Source organism: Rhododendron vialii, chromosome 10a (genome assembly GCF_030253575.1).
Source record: "Rhododendron vialii isolate Sample 1 chromosome 10a, ASM3025357v1".
In the NCBI taxonomy this organism is placed as follows: domain Eukaryota; kingdom Viridiplantae; phylum Streptophyta; class Magnoliopsida; order Ericales; family Ericaceae; genus Rhododendron; species Rhododendron vialii.
In genome coordinates, this window is record NC_080566.1 from 4987974 (window position 1) to 5005701 (window position 17728).

At 37.7% G+C, this 17728-nt stretch overlaps 1 protein-coding gene across 2 annotated transcripts; it reads right to left on the reverse strand.

The window, feature by feature from the left end:
- Positions 1-654: 654 nt before the first annotated feature.
- LOC131302272 (probable galacturonosyltransferase 13) lies at positions 655-12866 on the reverse strand. Of its 2 annotated transcripts, none has more exons than XM_058328821.1 (6): positions 12268-12866; positions 10427-10482; positions 10134-10292; positions 4420-5010; positions 2438-2740; positions 655-1580 (listed from the first exon to the last, which is right to left on the reverse strand). In XM_058328821.1, the coding sequence occupies exons 1-6, from the start codon at positions 12455-12457 to the stop codon at positions 1299-1301; spliced, it is 1581 nt and encodes a 526-aa protein (XP_058184804.1). In that variant the 5' UTR covers positions 12458-12866; the 3' UTR covers positions 655-1298. The 2 variants fall into 2 exon arrangements, with proteins under 2 accessions (XP_058184804.1, XP_058184803.1); XM_058328820.1 differs by having other exon boundaries at positions 12244-12864.
- Between the last annotated feature and the right edge of the window lie 4862 nt (positions 12867-17728).

Genomic DNA, 17728 nt, shown 5'->3' on the forward strand with positions numbered 1-17728 from the left:
AATCAGACCTGGTAGAATCCAGGAAAGAGGAAACAAGAAACCCTCTAGGAAACACAATCAACGAACTCTTCCCTGGAAGAGTTTCTTTAAATTTGGACCGTTGATTGGTTTCCTGGACTGAGTGTCCTGGTCCGTATCATTTCTGAAAAGAATACCAAGAACTCAACAAACATAAAAACAAGCCACAGAACCGGTCACAGAAAGCGCATGAATGGACATCCTGTGATTCCTGTAAAATTTCATTGCTAATGCATTTTTTCTGTCAAGTTTCTACATTCAAAAAATTACTGAAACAATTTAGGAATATTTTCTTTTAAGCAAAGAACCACCATTCATTATTAATCAAATACCTCCGTATGAAAAATGAAAATCCATATGAAAATAATACCATTAGTTCAATGTACACACGAAACAGGCCACGGATTTGGCATAGAAAGTGCATGAATGGTTAAACTTCTGGATGTTCTATGACAGATCTGCGTACACAGAATTATTGAAAGAATACCCTCTGCTGTTCCTGTAGTATTGCACATAAAGCCATAACAGCAGCAACTAATTAAGGGAAATAATACATTGTGAACATAACCAGATAGCGGGAACGTTTCATTAACTTGATCTCATTCAAATAGAGTTCTGCAATAAGGTAACGATCAATAGGCACCAAAAAGAATTTTTCTGCACATTCTAAACGTATCTCATGAATCGTACATACAAATACGAATATATCAACTAACAATTGTTCCCCCAATGCGATGGGACCTGTAATAGATCAATCTCTTAGACCTACCACCTAAAAAAATGAAATATCATGGTAGAAATCCAAAAACAAATGGCTCCCAACAATAATATGGAACTAAAACAAAAAAGAAAGAAATAGATTTCTAACTCTAATGGCGCTAATGTGGTATCCTCGAAAGAGCTGGGTCTTAACTTCCTTCTCCACAGACGTACTTTTTATCATAGTATTCCCCCTTATTCCATTCTTCTACTAGTTAGCAAGCAATAGGAAGTAGGTAAGACCCCGTCAAGAAGACCAAAAGAATGTGTCCTTGTTTCCGACCAAAAAAATACACAACCGAATGATATGTTACAGACTGAAAGAATGTATTGCATACCGAATGCTGCTGATGCAGCTCCTCAAGACTGAACAGCTGGGAATCTTGGACATTGAATCTACAGCCATTTGGCCAATTTTATGATTCCCTCTTCAAATTGAGATATGAACAACCAACTTTCCGGCTACCGAAGGAGCTTGTGCAAAACCCAAGTTGATTTCTTCTTCTGTTATGTTGAACAAGCTACTCCAAGATGTGGCAATTACTAATGAACTCGTTAGAGTAGCTAACATACTTGGACCAAAATGGACGGAGATGCTCAAACCCAATCTGCAGCCATGGTTTTGACTGACCGTTGTAGTGGATGACAGCAGCCTTTTGCACATTCTCAATCTTGGTATTGTTCTGGTAGCCCAGGCCAAGCATGTGCCAATGTGGATCAATCGCCCGAACATGGCCTTTAAATGCAATCAATGCAGGTGGTAGAGTTCCCAGCTTCCACATTGTCAAGTTTGACTTCAGATTCTGCAAAATCGAGTCACTCTGAGAAAGGGGAGATATGCACAGTATACCAAAGTCGGTGTTTTTAATACACCCGCTAACCCATATTCTTGGTCCCTTTTGAAATTCCAACTTTTTGAAGGGACAAGTAATAATTGTATTTGAACTCAAACAGAAGCATTAATTCCCTACATTACCCCCTGTTTTTAACTTTGAAATACAATCATATCGACTGCTAGGGAATAATTTTGCAAAATAAAGGCTTTGATTTTGAGTTATCAAAAGAGAATAACAATCTAAGACCTTCCAAAGTGGAAAGATGGACCACAATTTGGGACGGAGGGTGTAGCTAAAACCACGAAACCCATGCAAAAACAGTCTTGACTATGATATAGACAGTACCCATTGAAATAAAGGAATTTCATTGATTGCTTAGACAGGAAGCACAGAAAATCTGAAGAAACCTCTTAGTGGAACAATGTTAAATTCATCTCAAAGAAAATTGATAAGTAAATTTCAACACTACTTTGGATGGAAACGTGTACATTTTTTACATGAAATGCATGTGTCATATACATAGTGTAAATAAGATGATAGCGGAGCCTTGAAACTTGCATCAGTTGAATGAGGTGACTTGAAACAAAACTATTTCATCGCCCCATATACCCCAACACAGAATCTAGTAAAACACAAGACCATGATACTGAATGAGCTATATGGACACAAATAGGAACTACAATAACAAGACTTAGACGGACAAACACAAACAATGCAACCACTGCTGTAGATCCAAAGGATGTCATTCTACCCTGAGATTCACTTTTCTGTTATATAAGTCGAACCCACAAAAGTTGCGTGACGAATACGTATTAGAATTTTACCTCCTTCAGCCAGGCGTGATATGTGCTTCTTATATTCGTCCTTCTCCATGCACGCAAGTCAAAGATGTTCATCCCATATGCCCATGCACATTCATCAGGATTCAAATTCTTTGCTATGAGGGGATGTGAAAAATTGAAGTAGTTCCTGAATCGCTTAGACATTACCCACTCATCATCACCTTTGCAGGTTTCTACAGCTCCATTAACTTTTCCACCAAGGTCAATTTCCCATAGTGGAGAGAGATCACGCTGAACGACAATATCATCATCTAAGAACACCACCTTGTCAAGGTTTGGAAATAGCTGCGCAACAGGAGTAGACAGCACTGTCAGAGAGTCAGCAATTTTTTCCCCACACACACAAACAGAGAAAGAGTCTCATATACAGAAAAAGTTCCCAACAGAGGGAAATATGTCCTTCAGGTGCGTCCACAAAAGAATCGAAAAGCAGGACACAATAAATCCAAAACCAATATGGTTGATCCCCAAACCCCGCCCAAAGAAGTTCTAAAGGCACGCAATATCTACTTCCAATAATTCAGAACTAAGCAACCAAAAAAAGAAGGTTAAGCGATATGTCTGCTTTTGAAAACTTTGAAGCACAGTGTTAGTTTGCAGAGACTTTTAAGGAACCTAATAGCTTTCAAACCAATCCCAAGATATTGGAGAAACTCGAGTCTCTTGGTAGTCGCATGAAGATCTTAAATTCCATCTTCATCTTCATACAGGGTGGGGATTTTTCATATCCGGTATGGCTACACTTCAATCTGTAGCCAATCATAGTACTTTGAACAAAGTCATGGACAAGTTCCTCAACACTCTTGAACTGAAGCCTTTGACTTGACCTAGAGTAGAAACAGCGTCGCATAGTGTAGTATGGTTAGGCATTCAAAACATTTTTGGGGGAAGGCTGGAAATTGGGCAAGTTACGCAAGTATGTCACATTATCCCCCAGAAAAAATTTATCCAGGAGCCGTATAGTTTGCAGTTGCCCTAAGCGATAGGCACATAGAAGAGTCTAGTACGAAGCGTCAGCATATATTGCTCATATGTATACAGTAAATACTCCCTCCGTCCCACTTTAAATGTCCCCTACAGGAATTCTTGCAATTTCAAACCCCAAAAAAACATATTTCTACATTTCATTATTTTTATTTTCTTATACCAAATTAAAGTGCTCATTGAGTACTTTATTTTGATGTAAGAAATTAAAAAAAATAGTATGTAGAAATATGTTTTTTTTTGGGGTTTGATTCGTTTGAAAATGCAAGAATCTCCGTAGGGGACATTTAAAGTGAGACGGAGGGAGTATATTGCAAGAATAATTTTGGCTGTGTGTTAAAATGTGTCAGAATAAGAACAAACAATGGACATGTCAATAGGGAACGCCTAAAGAAGCATTTATGTTCTCATATAGACAGTTGAACGCAGTATTAATGTTTTGCTTAGTTGAAGTGTGTATGTTAAGTCGCAAATTGCTTCTTTGTAAACATCAAACTAATATGTAAATCAAGTACAATATTCCATTTAGAAATGCAATTTGTTCTCAATAGGAGTCAGATTGAGGACTGTGGTCCCCACAGGAGGTTCCCACAACTAAGATTCAAGTCTAATTGAGCTGAGGCTCTGTCTCAATAGAATTGAAGTCCTGACAAGGTTCTTGCTCCAGATTGGGAACTGAGGTTCTAGAGCAGATTCGTTAGACCAATAGGAGGTTCCTGCTACTAAGTTTTGAGTCTAGATATGAGTAGAAATAGAACCATCCACTTGGCAGCAGCCGCAAGAAAGGTAATATACATAGAATCTCAACTCCCAATCTGGATATGCTTAGCCTGGTTTGGGCAGGCTAAACCTCCAAATGCTACTGCCTCTTATACCAAGCACCAAAAGTTATTGTTTCTCATCGCACCAAAATAAAAAGAGAGAATTTTTCAAAGTCCTTAAATAAAAGAAGAGGAATGTACCACACGACATTTCCTTACCTCTGGTAAATAGATGCGGAGATGATTGAGCAATGAAATATACTTCGGGCTTCTAGCCTGCAGTTTTGAAGCAAATATTCGTGGAGTAATCTCACTAAGGTTGGCCCCAGCAATATGATTCCCATGGTAGTAGTTCCTGATGCTATTATGGTTTTCTACAGCTTCAAGCACAGGTACATTCTCTCTCGTTAACCATTCAAACTGATGAACTCCTTTTACTTCAACAATAGCTGGTGAGACGGGATTCAGAGCAAACCATGAGTGCATGCCCGCATATGTTTTCTTGTCAGTGATGACATGGAAAACTATTTTCTCCGGCTTAAGAAATGACTGGACAGCAGATGTGACCACGACTGAAGCTGCTAGTATGTTATCAGTTGACACAATAAAGTGGTAGTAGGAGTTGTTAGAAAGCATGGGGAGTAATTCTGGTGAAGGCAACTGTCGGCGTGCATGTGCATTAGATGAATACTCATCAGTCAACCGCAGAGAGAGACAGTGGATGCCTTTAGGAATGGAGCTTGCAGCGAAGTGTTTGTTCATTAGTTCTGCGAATTTTGACTCCCTGATCTCCCTCTCAGATCTCTCCATCTGTGCAAAACCAAATAACTGGTTAAGCTGAAACAAGAGCTAAAAATGGTTGATGCCAGAAGAGGTTAACAAAATATGGATTGGCGAAATATTTTTCTCCTTTACATGCACAAAACTGAAGTGATGTGCCAAAGAGTGTGAGAATCAAAGCTGCAGGAATACATACACAGAACTTGGAGACAGGCAATGCAAAATCAACAAGCAAACAAGTTCCTATCCTCTCATGTGATGCAAAATGGGACCCACCAAGGTCCCAGATGACAATCCGGAGCAAACAATACAAAGACAAGCTTCATTGAAGTGTCCAGACACTTGCAAACTGCGATTCTCAAGAAAAACAAAAACCTTCCTGGGTGGTCTCACCAGGTACAACTTGAACACAGGGACCTCCACTTCTTAAGAGATTTTCCCGAACTTCTCATCTGACATTTGGAGCTTCTTCAATCTTCTCCAATATTTATTGAGTTCACCCATTTTATCGATGTAAAGGTGGTTGGAACGTTAAAAGGTCATCTCACATAAAGATCAACTGCTGTACCTGTAACTGATGAAGCATGAAATGGTATTTTCTGGTGTTTCAAACCTTATTCTTTTCCTAATGTAAAAGCAACATCTCCTGGCAACGCTACATACATATGTTTCTCTCAATTTGGTCCCCCCTCCCAAAAAGCAAACACGGGTAACAGTCCATACATAGATGATCAAAGATCTGAAGGGCTTTCACTTTTGACTTGTCCAAGTATATAAAGAAAAAAGAAATAGTTTCTAATATTGGGTCATTCTACCTGACTCACCAAGGTTCCCAAGGCGGTCGACTAATGACCCAAGTGAGAGAATATACGGTCAATAATTATCAGTTTGCACAAAAGAGGGAAATTGTGTGTGGGTGAGTGTGTGTCTGCGAAGGGAGGGGGGGGGGGGGGGGGGGGGAGGAGAGAGAGAGATGCACACAATTCTTCATCCAGATATGGTAAACAATAAACCAAATACACCAATTGGTTTTTGCCACTCATGGTAGCAAAAAACAAACATAATGCTCTATTGCATATAGTCTCACGTGTTTGCACAAACCAAACATAGCCTTATAAGAGTAACATAGCAGTAAATATAGGTAACAATAGTTTTATAACATTTTCTGCTCCTGGGGGAGTTTTTAAACAATTCCAGTCCTTTTCTTCTATCCTGGAATACCAAAATGAAACCCTCTAAGCTTGATAAATAAACATATAAAGCAGTAAAAAGGGTAAATCCTTTACACCATCTCATTGAACACATCCACAAAGAGATTTCACTCTCAGTATGCTAGCTCTAAAAGCTTAGAAGTGCATTTTCCTTTATAATATAACAACCTGGCAGGGGATTTTTATGTATAAATATCTTATACCAAGGGTACTACCATGAGATATATGGATAGTATGTAACTGTGGCAGCAGGGACAAAAAACGGAAACACGAATAACTAAAAAAAGAGAGAACCAAGAAAAGGAAAGAATAAAAAAACTTATGGAACTGAGGGTTTTTTGGCCAATGGACAGGTAAATGAGAAATAACGATATTATAAAGTTCCATCCGAACTATTTCATTTGTTCATGGAATATAATTGTTCAGTTAGAGGCAGCAATAGCTAAAGTAGATTTACAGCACATTCCTGCATAACAACCCAACTGTCTTCAACCCAAAACTTGGGGCAGCCAATGTATTTATTTCCTTAAATCAGTAAACCTATCCCATAGTTCTACAACTAGCCACCGCTTCATCTTCCGCCATTGAACACATGACATCGCTATCTATGATATAATCCTTTTCCTTAAGCCTATCCACATATCTCTCTATGAATCCTGTAGCGAGCCAGACGGGGAGTTCCATACCTGGTCTGTCTGCACAAGGCCAGTCCAGAGAACGGCCTGACAGCCAAGCCCCTAATGGCCGGGTGGCCCGTTTGGCCCATGGTATTGCAGCTAGGGCAAGGTATTGGGCCAGGGCGCTTATGGTGACATGTGACTGGAGATGGTGCCACATCGGTGCAGAGTGGCATGGTTCAGTCACATGGTGCCGACCACTGTGGTGCTCAGCAATCGTCATGAATGAATTCAAAATGAGAGAGTTATTTGTGACGTCACCAAAAGCACGAGCTCGGCACAAGCTTATTTGGGGGCTAAACCAAGTCTCTCTATATAAAGTACAAGCCCAACAGCGGTACGCCATTATTATTCACTCTTTGCGCTCTGTACTTTCCACTACTTGAGTTGAGACTGACAAAATGCCTTGTTCAGTAACTTCAGTTTAGTTTTTGGAAAAAAAATTCCAACTCAAAAAATACTCATTACCCCTACTTCCAATCATTACTCTCCACACATTACCCCTATCTCCAATCATTATTCTCATTTCTCTCTCTATCTCTCTCCACTCATTACCCCTATTGCCAATCATTACTCTATTTCTCTCTCCACTCATAACCCCAAAAAATTTCTCACACACTCATCCAAACACAGCATTAAGCATGGGAGTGCCTTCCGGCTACCCAACGGCCGGCTAAGCGCTAACGGTGTTCTGTCTTGCGGATCAAGGTTAGGGAAGGTAAAGCTCTATCCAGAATTCAGGATCCGAACGCAAGATGCAGAGGGAGAACCGGATAAACACCCTCACAAATCCTATCAAAAGATTATTCACAAGTGACTAAACACAAAAAGGAGGACCTTTTCGTTCTGCCATAATTTTCCATTAGTCACCTAAGCAGCAATATAGCTAGCAGATCTCCTAATTCCTGACACAGTTTACTCCAGAATAACACGCGCGCTTAAAACAAATATATATATATATATATATATATATATATATATATAGAGTCCCCTTCTCCTAAGGACCACCTTAACTTAATAAAATAAGGACCTCCCTTTTTCGATCGAATTTCGATGATCTGAGCCGCTCAATGTGTTCAGAGCGTGATTTTAAGGGTACATGCGAGAAATCAGTAAAAAAAAAAGATCGGGAAGGGCTTCATCGGAGCAGTTTTTGTTTATTTTTTATCAAACGGTTCAAATTAAAACTGCTCGGATGAAGACATTCCCGGTCTTTTTTTTTGCCGATTCCTTGAGGATACCCTTAAAATCACGTTCTGAACACATTGAGCGGCTTGGATCATCAAAATTCAAACGGAAAATGGGAGAAATGGAGAGGTCCTTATTTTAACTAAAATAAGGACCACCTTATTTGAAAATGACTGTATATATATATATATATATATAGAGTCCGCTTCTCCTAAGGGCCACCTTAACTTAATAAAATAAGAACCTCCTTTTCCCGATCAAAGTTCAATAATCCGAGCCGCTCAATGTGTTCAGAGCGTGATTTTAAGGGTACACGCGAGAAATCAGCAAAAAACAAGATCGGGAAGGGCTTCATCCGAGCAGTTTTTGTTTATTTTTTATCAAACGGTTCAAATTAAAACTGCTCGGATGAAGACCTTCTCGGTCTTTTTTTTTGCCGATTCCTCGCGGATACCCTTAAAATCACGTTCTGAACACATTGAGCGGCTTGGATCATCAAAATTCAAACGGAAAATAAGAGAAATGGAGAGGTCCTTATTTTAACTAAAATAAGGGCCACCTTATTTGAAAATGACTGTGTATATATATACAGTGAGCTTCCTGTGAGGACCTTAAATAGGCTCCTTAAGTGCGGACCTCCTCATTTCTCTCCTTTCCCGATTGAATTTCGATGATCCGAGCCGCTTAATGTGATCAGAACGTAATTTTGAGGGTACCCGCGAGAAATCGGTAAAAAAAATGACCGGAAAGGACTTGATTTAAGTAGTTTTTGTTAGAACCGTTCAATAAAAAACCGTTCGGATGAAGCCCTTCCCGACCATTTTTTTTGACGATTTCTCGATATAATCCTTAAAATCACGTTTTGATCACATTGAGCGGCTCGGATCATCGAAATTCGATTGGGATCTATGAGGTCCGCACTTGAGCTAAGTAGGGGATCCCTCATAAGAAGGGCTATATATATATATATATATATATATATATATCATGCAAATGCATGAACCACAAGTACCGCTATCTAACTTGTGAAAGAAAAAAGGTAAAATGGTTATCCCTGCACAATTTATACTCCTAAAAGAAAAATAAAACCACAACCGCATATAGGCAAGCACCTTCTCAACCACAAGTATCGAGGGGAAAATTTTCAACCACAATAGGTATCTCATCAGACAAGCACATAGCAAAGCTAAATAGCTTCTCAACCACGTACGTTATTGCATCGCTAGATGTATTCAAAAAGCTCTAAGAAATATAATATGTAAACCCAAAACCTTGCACTTTTCGCATTGAATAAAAACATTAAACACAGAAAAAAAAATGGTTTCGGTCAGAACATAGGACAAGCTAATTCTAAATGCTGATCTAACATAATCTTCTTGTATCTAAAAGAAAGTGGGTATGACTTAAAAGATACACAATAAAATGCGTCATAAATCCCCACTAAATATCGAGGTCTAGAGTGCAATTACTATGGACAAAAATATGACTGAGATGTGTGCGAGATAAACACATAATACTCCAGTACACAACCAGTATCAGCATCTTAGGAAGACCATACACAAACTAGTAAACAATATATCATTCTCCCAATGAAATCCGGCAATTGATTGAAAGAACGTCAAAAATTTGATTTGTTGTATGAGTTAACCATGAAGATACAGCAGAAAAAGAATAGTCTCTCTCAAGAATAACTCCACAGTACAGAGGAGTTTATCAAGGATTTCAGGTTAAATTTTGTTTCGGACTCCTTAGTCTTCTTTACTTGGTCCCCTTTGCACTTCACGATGATTTTTTAGTTTTCCTTTTAAGCAGTTAGCAGTCAGCTAGCCAAATAACACTAGGATTCTTAAAGTAGTAAAGAAAATTCGTCGTGATTCCATAGAATTTTACGTTTCTTACCCACTAACTTTTACCTAATCTAATCTGTAGCTAACTCTTGCACATTCTAGAAGGTCCCATTACAGGGTGTTGTGAAGAGTCAAGAGACAAACAAACATCACTACAGAATGGCATAATCTATGCGTAAGGAAACAAGAACGGAAGGCAGAAAGCATATCTCTCTAGGGGCACCACCTACCATTCCCTTCATAATTAAAGCAAATTCCTTTGTGCTGTACTTCTTGTTTCTCATTTCAGAAACGAGTTGACTGAATGACTCTGGCAGCTTTAGGCCATCTGGGATTTCCTCTGTGCTTACTTGATTGAGGACTTTGTAAAAATCTTTAACCAACCTTTGCTGCAACACCGGCAAAGAACAATTCAGTTAATTCACACATCCACGGAGAGTTGTAAACTTGTAATAACTTGTGTTAAAAGATAAAATCAAGTCATATTGACAAGGGGAAAATAAAAAAGAAAAAAGTTGTTTACCCCAGAATTATCACCCCTACCAAGAAGCTTCGGTCCCAACCGCCTGCCTAAGCAATCTGTAGCACAAAGGAAAGGATGAAACAAATGATTTGCGCGGTAAACAAACAATATATGCCGAAGAAACTATGAGAAATATAAAACTTTTCCCAAATAGACAAAAAGGTAGAACACATTAAAAAACAATGAAAAGTAGCATGGTCTTGGGCAAACCTAAAAGCAGACGACTAAAAACAACTGCAAGGTTTTCAAGAAAGATTTCACAAGTCGACATATCAAAATGCTATATAACAAAGGGAAAACGTAGCAGTAGAATTCTATCGTGGTAAAATTAGAGTAGCACCAATCACCGGGAAAAAGGAAGTGAAAGAAGAAGAGGTTCAGAGACACACAATAGCCTTAACAAAGATCCATCAATCCAAAAAGACAAATGCCAAGGTACGTCAAAAAAAATAGTAGCCACAAACACAACGGGGCTTAATCAAAGTCAGGATCAACCCTACCACATTTGTCTTTGCCCAAATACATGACGGTGTGACATAGTTTTTAGCTTTGCCACACCAAATGAACGTGATCTACCTTAAGTTCGACTAGAGATAATATGATTCAAATTATCAAAAATAATCCAAGTACCAAGAGCTTCACAACAAAAATTATCCTAAATTCAATATATTTTAATAACCAGTAAAAATTATCAAAAAAAACAGTATATTAGCATTGGCAAATACGGTAACAGAATAAGAAAAGTTCCCTAGAGTCAGGTTTATATCTATCTATTGACTATGCTAACATGAATGGGTAACTTCAAGCCACATGAGTCTGGTGAAACCAACCAAATTCAGATATCTCACAATGCAAACCTAGACTTAAACGAATAAAAAGCATCCACATATGGATTTATGGTCGGTCAGGAGTACCGACTACACCCAAAGGAATAAAATTGAATAGGAATACTAACTTTAATTTGACAGCATCAAAAACCTAAGAATCCCAATTCAACTCAATCAAATCAAACATACCCAACCAAACTAAACTAACCCTCGTGTTCCAATCAATTGGGGTCAGCTCATGAATCATTTCCTACCATTATGCTTTCTCGATGGTTATAAGTTCAATTAAATCAAACCAACCAACGAGGGTTGTCTCCACTAGCCAGGGTTTGCTCCCACCCTGGAGGTGTGAGTTTGATTCTTGGGGATAGGCCAACCAGTTAGGAGGTGAAAGTCTATATCAGTAGTGTGTAGCCTCATGGGCACGTCCAATGGTCTCCTCCTAACTGTTTCTCACTGCTTTCCATGGGTGTTGGTTCCCTGCGGCTGTCCCTAGGTGGATTAGTCTTATCAGTCATCACGTTTGGGTGTGGGGATACCTCCTATGTTGTAAAAAACAAAATTAAATCAAACCAATGATAGCCAAAAGACTAAGATTGCATTCCTCCACTTTTTTCCCTGATAACTCAAGCGTCTGAGCCAGCTTATGTGCACTTCAACTAATCTGGGAGACCAATCCCGCCGGCCACCGTCTGTGAGGACTACCTCCACTACCACACATTAACCGATCATATTCATCTCTTTTACTTTGATAATAATTTTGATAACTTTTGGTATCTGGACTAGCTTACGCGCACCTCCACAAATCTCGGGGACCCAATTCCCCTGTCCACCAACGTCGAGTCCGATTAAAGTCAGGGCAAAGCCAAATCACATTCTTCTCGAAGCTAACATTCCAAAACGAAACCGAGATCTACGCCGTAAAATCACAAAGCAAATCAACACGAAGCAACCAAATTATCGACGGAATAGAGTTAAAGAAATCGGTACCGAATGAGGAGCACTTGTTGACACCTTCGAGGGTAACAACAGCAGTGAGGATGAACACGAACGGCAAGAGGAAGGCGAGGATCAGGATCGTGTGGAACAGCGTGCGGTACGAGATGTGGCGAGCTGCGACCTTGATCTTCATCAAGTCAACGAATCCATTGCTGCTGCTCGATATGGTTATGCTTCTCATGCTAGGTGAGATGTGGAGCTGCATTTTCTCCTCCTCGGAACCCTAGAATCAAAACAACAACCCCGCCATTGCTCTCTCTCCCCTGACAAGAATCTCGCGAAACCCCTCACCATCAGATCCGCCGGAGCAATCACGGTAAATCAACGGCTCGGGTTGTGCCCAATTGGGGCAATGCATTGGGACCGAATTAGGGTTCTATAGATATCTGTACATTCATACATACATACATACAAATGTATTGTGTGTATGTGTGTGTGTGTTTGAATTCAAAGCAGGTGATGAATGAATCAATGAATTTGGAGTGTGTAGCCTTCTGTTATGATGATTGTTTCTCTCTTGGATCGGAAGTGTGGAGAGAGAGAGAAGAGAGAGGGAGAGAGAGAGTAGTTTTCTTTTCCTGTCGGTGAATAACTTTTGATTGGTGGGATCAGTAGGGGTCTACGTTTTAGGAAAATAACAAAGGTTTTCTTTATTTTGGGTTCGATGGCCGGACCGTCCGGGCCAATTTATACACAATTCGATTAATTTTTTCTCCGATTCAGGTAAAGATAGATTATTCATGCCAAAAATAAGAAATTCATGAGAAATAACCTAATTATGACGAAATGTGCTCCGATTAAGTGCGTGAGAAAAAGACTCACCAACCAATCGCGATAGCCCTTGGGTCTATTTCTTAATGCTAGTCAATACCGTGTTGTGCTAGAGAGAGAGGATGGAGATGGGTAGAGAGAGATGAGAAATTTTTCAGTGCCGAGCTGGTATCACATGGTGCTCGATCGGTGCATCGGGATAGTTCATTTTTTTTTAAACGACTCGAATTTGGAGAGAGAAAGAAGAAAGAGAGTGTAGAGATGAGAGGAGATAGAATATTTAATCTGAACTGTCCAATACACTTTTGGACATCTCGAATATGCCCACTCACGCACCACGCCAGCCAAATAACGTGGTACCCACCCGAGAGAGAGAGAGAGGGGATTTGGGTAATGGGCGGAAGATTAGATTAGTTAGGTACTATTAATTTAAATTTCTGGTTTGAGATTAACAGATAACGCGGTTGGGTTTGAAAGCAAAAAAAGGGACGTTGAAATCGCAGGCATTTTGCAACAAACTATTGAAATTCAAAAATCAGATGTAGCTGTAATTATCGGGTCATTTATTAAGAGGTTTAAAATCCCATTATAAGCGTCGGCAATTATCGCGTCATTAATTAAACCTCTTATCGGGTCACTAATAAGAGGTTTAAAATTCCAAGTCTAATTAGTTGTTTTCATATTGGCATGCTTACCGTGTCGGCTTCTTTGCAATTATTGATTAGTGTGTGACTCTTCGGTCTAAGGCCCCGGATCTCCTGTCCGAATTTATCTGTCCAGTCCTTTCCTTCTGACACGTATCAGCTCCTTTTTTTCCCTCTAACAGCGTCAACTACTCCCCTTCCTATTCCATTTTAATTTCAACCTCATTTTTATATATATTATATATATAATATTGTTTAAACATTAAGTGTTTCAAATTTTAATCTGTTTCAACCGGTGAAAAGATTTTAATTTTTTAATCATTTTATCCTAGATGTTCATAATTAAATTTTGACTCTAGGCTTTCGTTGATTAATCCTAAGAAAGTCGTAGAATCAAATATCTATTAATATAGTTTTATATAATTCTTAATTTGTATACTAACTTAGTAGAACAGTAATAATACTAAAATTTATTTGTCATCTTATTTATTTGGCATCTTTCTAAATTTCTTATGTTATAACTTTTATAACTAAGTCATCACTTTTTTATTAACCTTTTTGAAAAAGCTAAGATCTGGTGAATTGAAAATAATTTCTAATAAAAGGCTTTTTTATGGAACATACATATCAATATGCGTGGATCATACCTTTTGTTCCACTTTCCATTCCTGTGTTAATAGGAGCGGGCCTTCTTCTTTTCCCAAGGGCAACTAAAAACCTTCGTCGTATGTGGGCTTTGGGGCTAATCAACGAGAGCCATAAAGTCAAAATTTAATTATGACCATTTAGGATAAAATGATCAAAAAACTAAAATCTTTCCACCGATTCAAACGGATTGAAATTTGAAACAATTAATTTTTCAACCTCTTTATACATTTTATATATTGAAAAATATGGTTAAAAAATTAAGTGTTCCAAATTTTAATCCATTTGAATCGGTGGAAAGATTTTAATTTTTTGATCATTTTATCCTAAATGTTCATAATTAAATTTTGACTCTAAGGCTCTCGTTGATTAATCCTAAGAAAGTCGTAGAATCAAATATCTTTTATTAACACCTCTAGCGGTTTCATCTACGAGAACAATGTCATCTGCAAATATCATACACCATTGAATATCCTCTTGAAATTGTCTAGTCGGAAAAAGAAAAAGACATAACTCTTTTTTTTTTTGTAATGATGTGTGTATTTGATTGAGAATGTGAGGTTAATTGAATTTAGTTATTAACAAAATATTGTTAGTTTTGGTTATCCAAAGTCCAAAATTTGATTATTTCTAAAAATGTTGCTAAGTTTGATGATAGCATTGTGAGTCATATTTTGCACAAACATTGTTAACTTTAAAAAGCTAGCACTTTTGATTGTGCGATTGTGGATACTCTAAGTGAGATTACTTATAAAAAAAACTTCAATTTTTTGATTTTTCCAAACCTACTATGAGCATTTTGATCTCTTGATACAGAGGTAAAACAAAGACCAAAAACAGAGCAGAAAGGCTTACGTCGCAACCAAATGAATTACCATTTGTATCCAATTTTTTGTGGCACGGAACTACTTAATACGAGAGATATACAGACAAGGCCAAACGTAAAAGTCCTATTTGTGATTATTTTTAAGGAACTTAGGCCGTCTGTTTCGCTAAAATTGTACCGGTGTGTAAAGACTACGTAAACATGGAAATTATATTTGGTTCAATGTACTATCCAGCTAACAATGAAAGAGGAGTTATTGGTGTTTTAATAAAGCATCCTTTGCCAATTTAAGAGCTAATAAACAACAAACTTTGGAGGTTATTCATCGAAAACATTATAAATAAATAAAACCACCAGTGGGGATGATTCATCAAAAACTTATAGAGACACCAAATAAGTACATCTATCTTTTTTGTCAACTAAATAAAAAATTATACCAACTATTATACGGGTAGGGATGAGAAAAAAAAATTCATCAAACTACAAATCCAATCCAAATTTCAAAAATAAGTACTATTAACAAAACGGGAATCTCAAAGGGCCAATATTTAAAAAATTAATCTATTGCTGAAAGTAATCTTTTTCCTGCCAATTTAGTGGTGGCGTCATGGCTCCGACTTGGTCAACTTGGCAGAAACTTTTTTAATAATTTACTAATTTTTTTATTTGAATAATTCTTGTGTATGGATTTTAAAACTTGTTTTATCCGGCATGATAATACTATAGTATCAAGCTCAGTTTGGATGACTAGACATGGACGGATTGAGAAATGTCATTTAGTGGGGGCACTTTGTTAATTATAGTGACAGAAATTTATTTTTCTAATTAACCACAATAAAATCATTACAACAAACTTTGGAGGTTATTCATCGAAAACATTATAAAAAAAAAACCCACTAGTGGGGATGATTCATCAAAAACTATAGAGACACCAAATAAGTACATCCATCTTTTTTGTCAACTAAATAAAAAATTATACCAACTATTATACGGTTAGGGATGAGAAAAAAAAATTCATCAAACTGCAAATCCAATCCAAATTTCAAATCAGGAAATTTCGTTAAGGATAAATTCCAGATACACCCCCTGTACTTAGGTCATTTTTCAACTACACCCCCTCTACTTCATTTTTAATCACTCGCACCCCTTGTACTTAAGACTAGTTTGGAACTGTAAGTATTTCCGTCCAAAATAACGAAAAAGCAGGTAATGGCTTGTTGGCAGGAATTTTCCCTTCTAAAACATCTTCTCTAAGACCAAATTGATCCCAAAACCCATTTACAATGATAATTCATTACAACCATTAATTATTGGTCGCGGACGGAGTCACGAACATATTTTACAAGTCAATTGGCTAGACATTTCAAATCTATGTGTTTTGGATTTTTTCTTGAAATTCCGAGAATGGGGTTATTCTAAGAATAATTTATTTAGGGTATTGTGTAAATTTCATATTTTTCTGAGACCGAAACCCGAATAGCTTCTCGGCTACGCGTGTGCTCGTGCGTCTGGGACCACTTGCGCATGCAAGTACACATGTCACGCTTATAGACACATGGCATGGCCAATTTGACACCTAGAATTACACTCATGCATGTGTAAATATATTTGGTTATAACATTTTTTTTATCATCTTGGTAAAAACTAGTCAAACATGTATTTTAATTTTTGAGGGAGGGAGCTACGAAATTTGAAGAAAGAGGAGGAGGATGGTGTTCTTCCACCCCACCCCCCAGTTCCACCATGAGCCACCACCTCCCGTCACCATTCACTCATCGGAAAACTTATTTTCTTGCCGGTAACTTCTTAAACTTTCTTGACAGCTTTCTGGACCATCACAAATTTGTATTTTGAGAAACCTTCTGCTATGATTCAATTTTTGAAGTCTTCATAACTTTTAAAGTAAGTTTAAAGACAAAAATTTTGATACCAAGAACATGCAAAACCAATCAACACAGAATTAGTTATGATTTTCGGAATATGAACTGATACACATGTTTCGAAATCTGGGCAGAGCCATCTTCTTTTTATTTCTGGGAACTATCCTATTAAGTTATGAATTTGATATTTTTACTGAGAATAATAATTTACGTTACAAAACTTTGAGAGTTGGTTTCAATATTTTTGGAGTTGAAATGAATTAGTTATGGATTTTCTACGAGGACATGATTGGCTGCCCTGTTTTTCTGTAGAACAGCTTGTTCTTTTGAAATTTGGACAATATTTGGTTGATAACTAATCTTTCAATTTTTACAGTAGATACATATGGATGTTAAGCAAGTTTGGGCACTGGTTTGAGTATTTTTGGACCTTATATGAATAAGTTATGATTTTTCAAAGAAAGGGAATACGAATGGGTATATTTCAGTCTTTTCGTTACTTTGGACGAAAATACTACCAGTTCCAAACTAGTCTTAAGTACAAGGGGTGCGAGTGATTAAAAATGAAGTAGATGGGGTGTAGTTGAAAAATGACCTAAGTACAGAGGGTGTATCTGGAATTAACCCTTGGTTTAATTATACGAGAATGTGTTTTTCTTAAATCGACATTTAACAAAAGCCCATGAAAAAGAGCAATTCAAAGTTAAATA

What these genes read in the sequence shown, in the direction of transcription:
- LOC131302272 (XM_058328820.1), bottom strand. Translation starts at nt 12,457, where the DNA reads ATGCAGCTCCACATCTCACCTAGCATGAGAAGCATAACCATATCGAGC. An exon ending in GTAGGGGTGATAATTCTGGG is followed by an intron (nt 10,293 to 10,426) that starts GTAAACAACTTT and finishes CCGGTGTTGCAG; the next exon opens with CAAAGGTTGGTTAAAGATTT. An exon ending in ATCACGCCTGGCTGAAGGAG is followed by an intron (nt 1,581 to 2,437) that starts GTAAAATTCTAA and finishes TCGATTTTGCAG; the next exon opens with AATCTGAAGTCAAACTTGAC.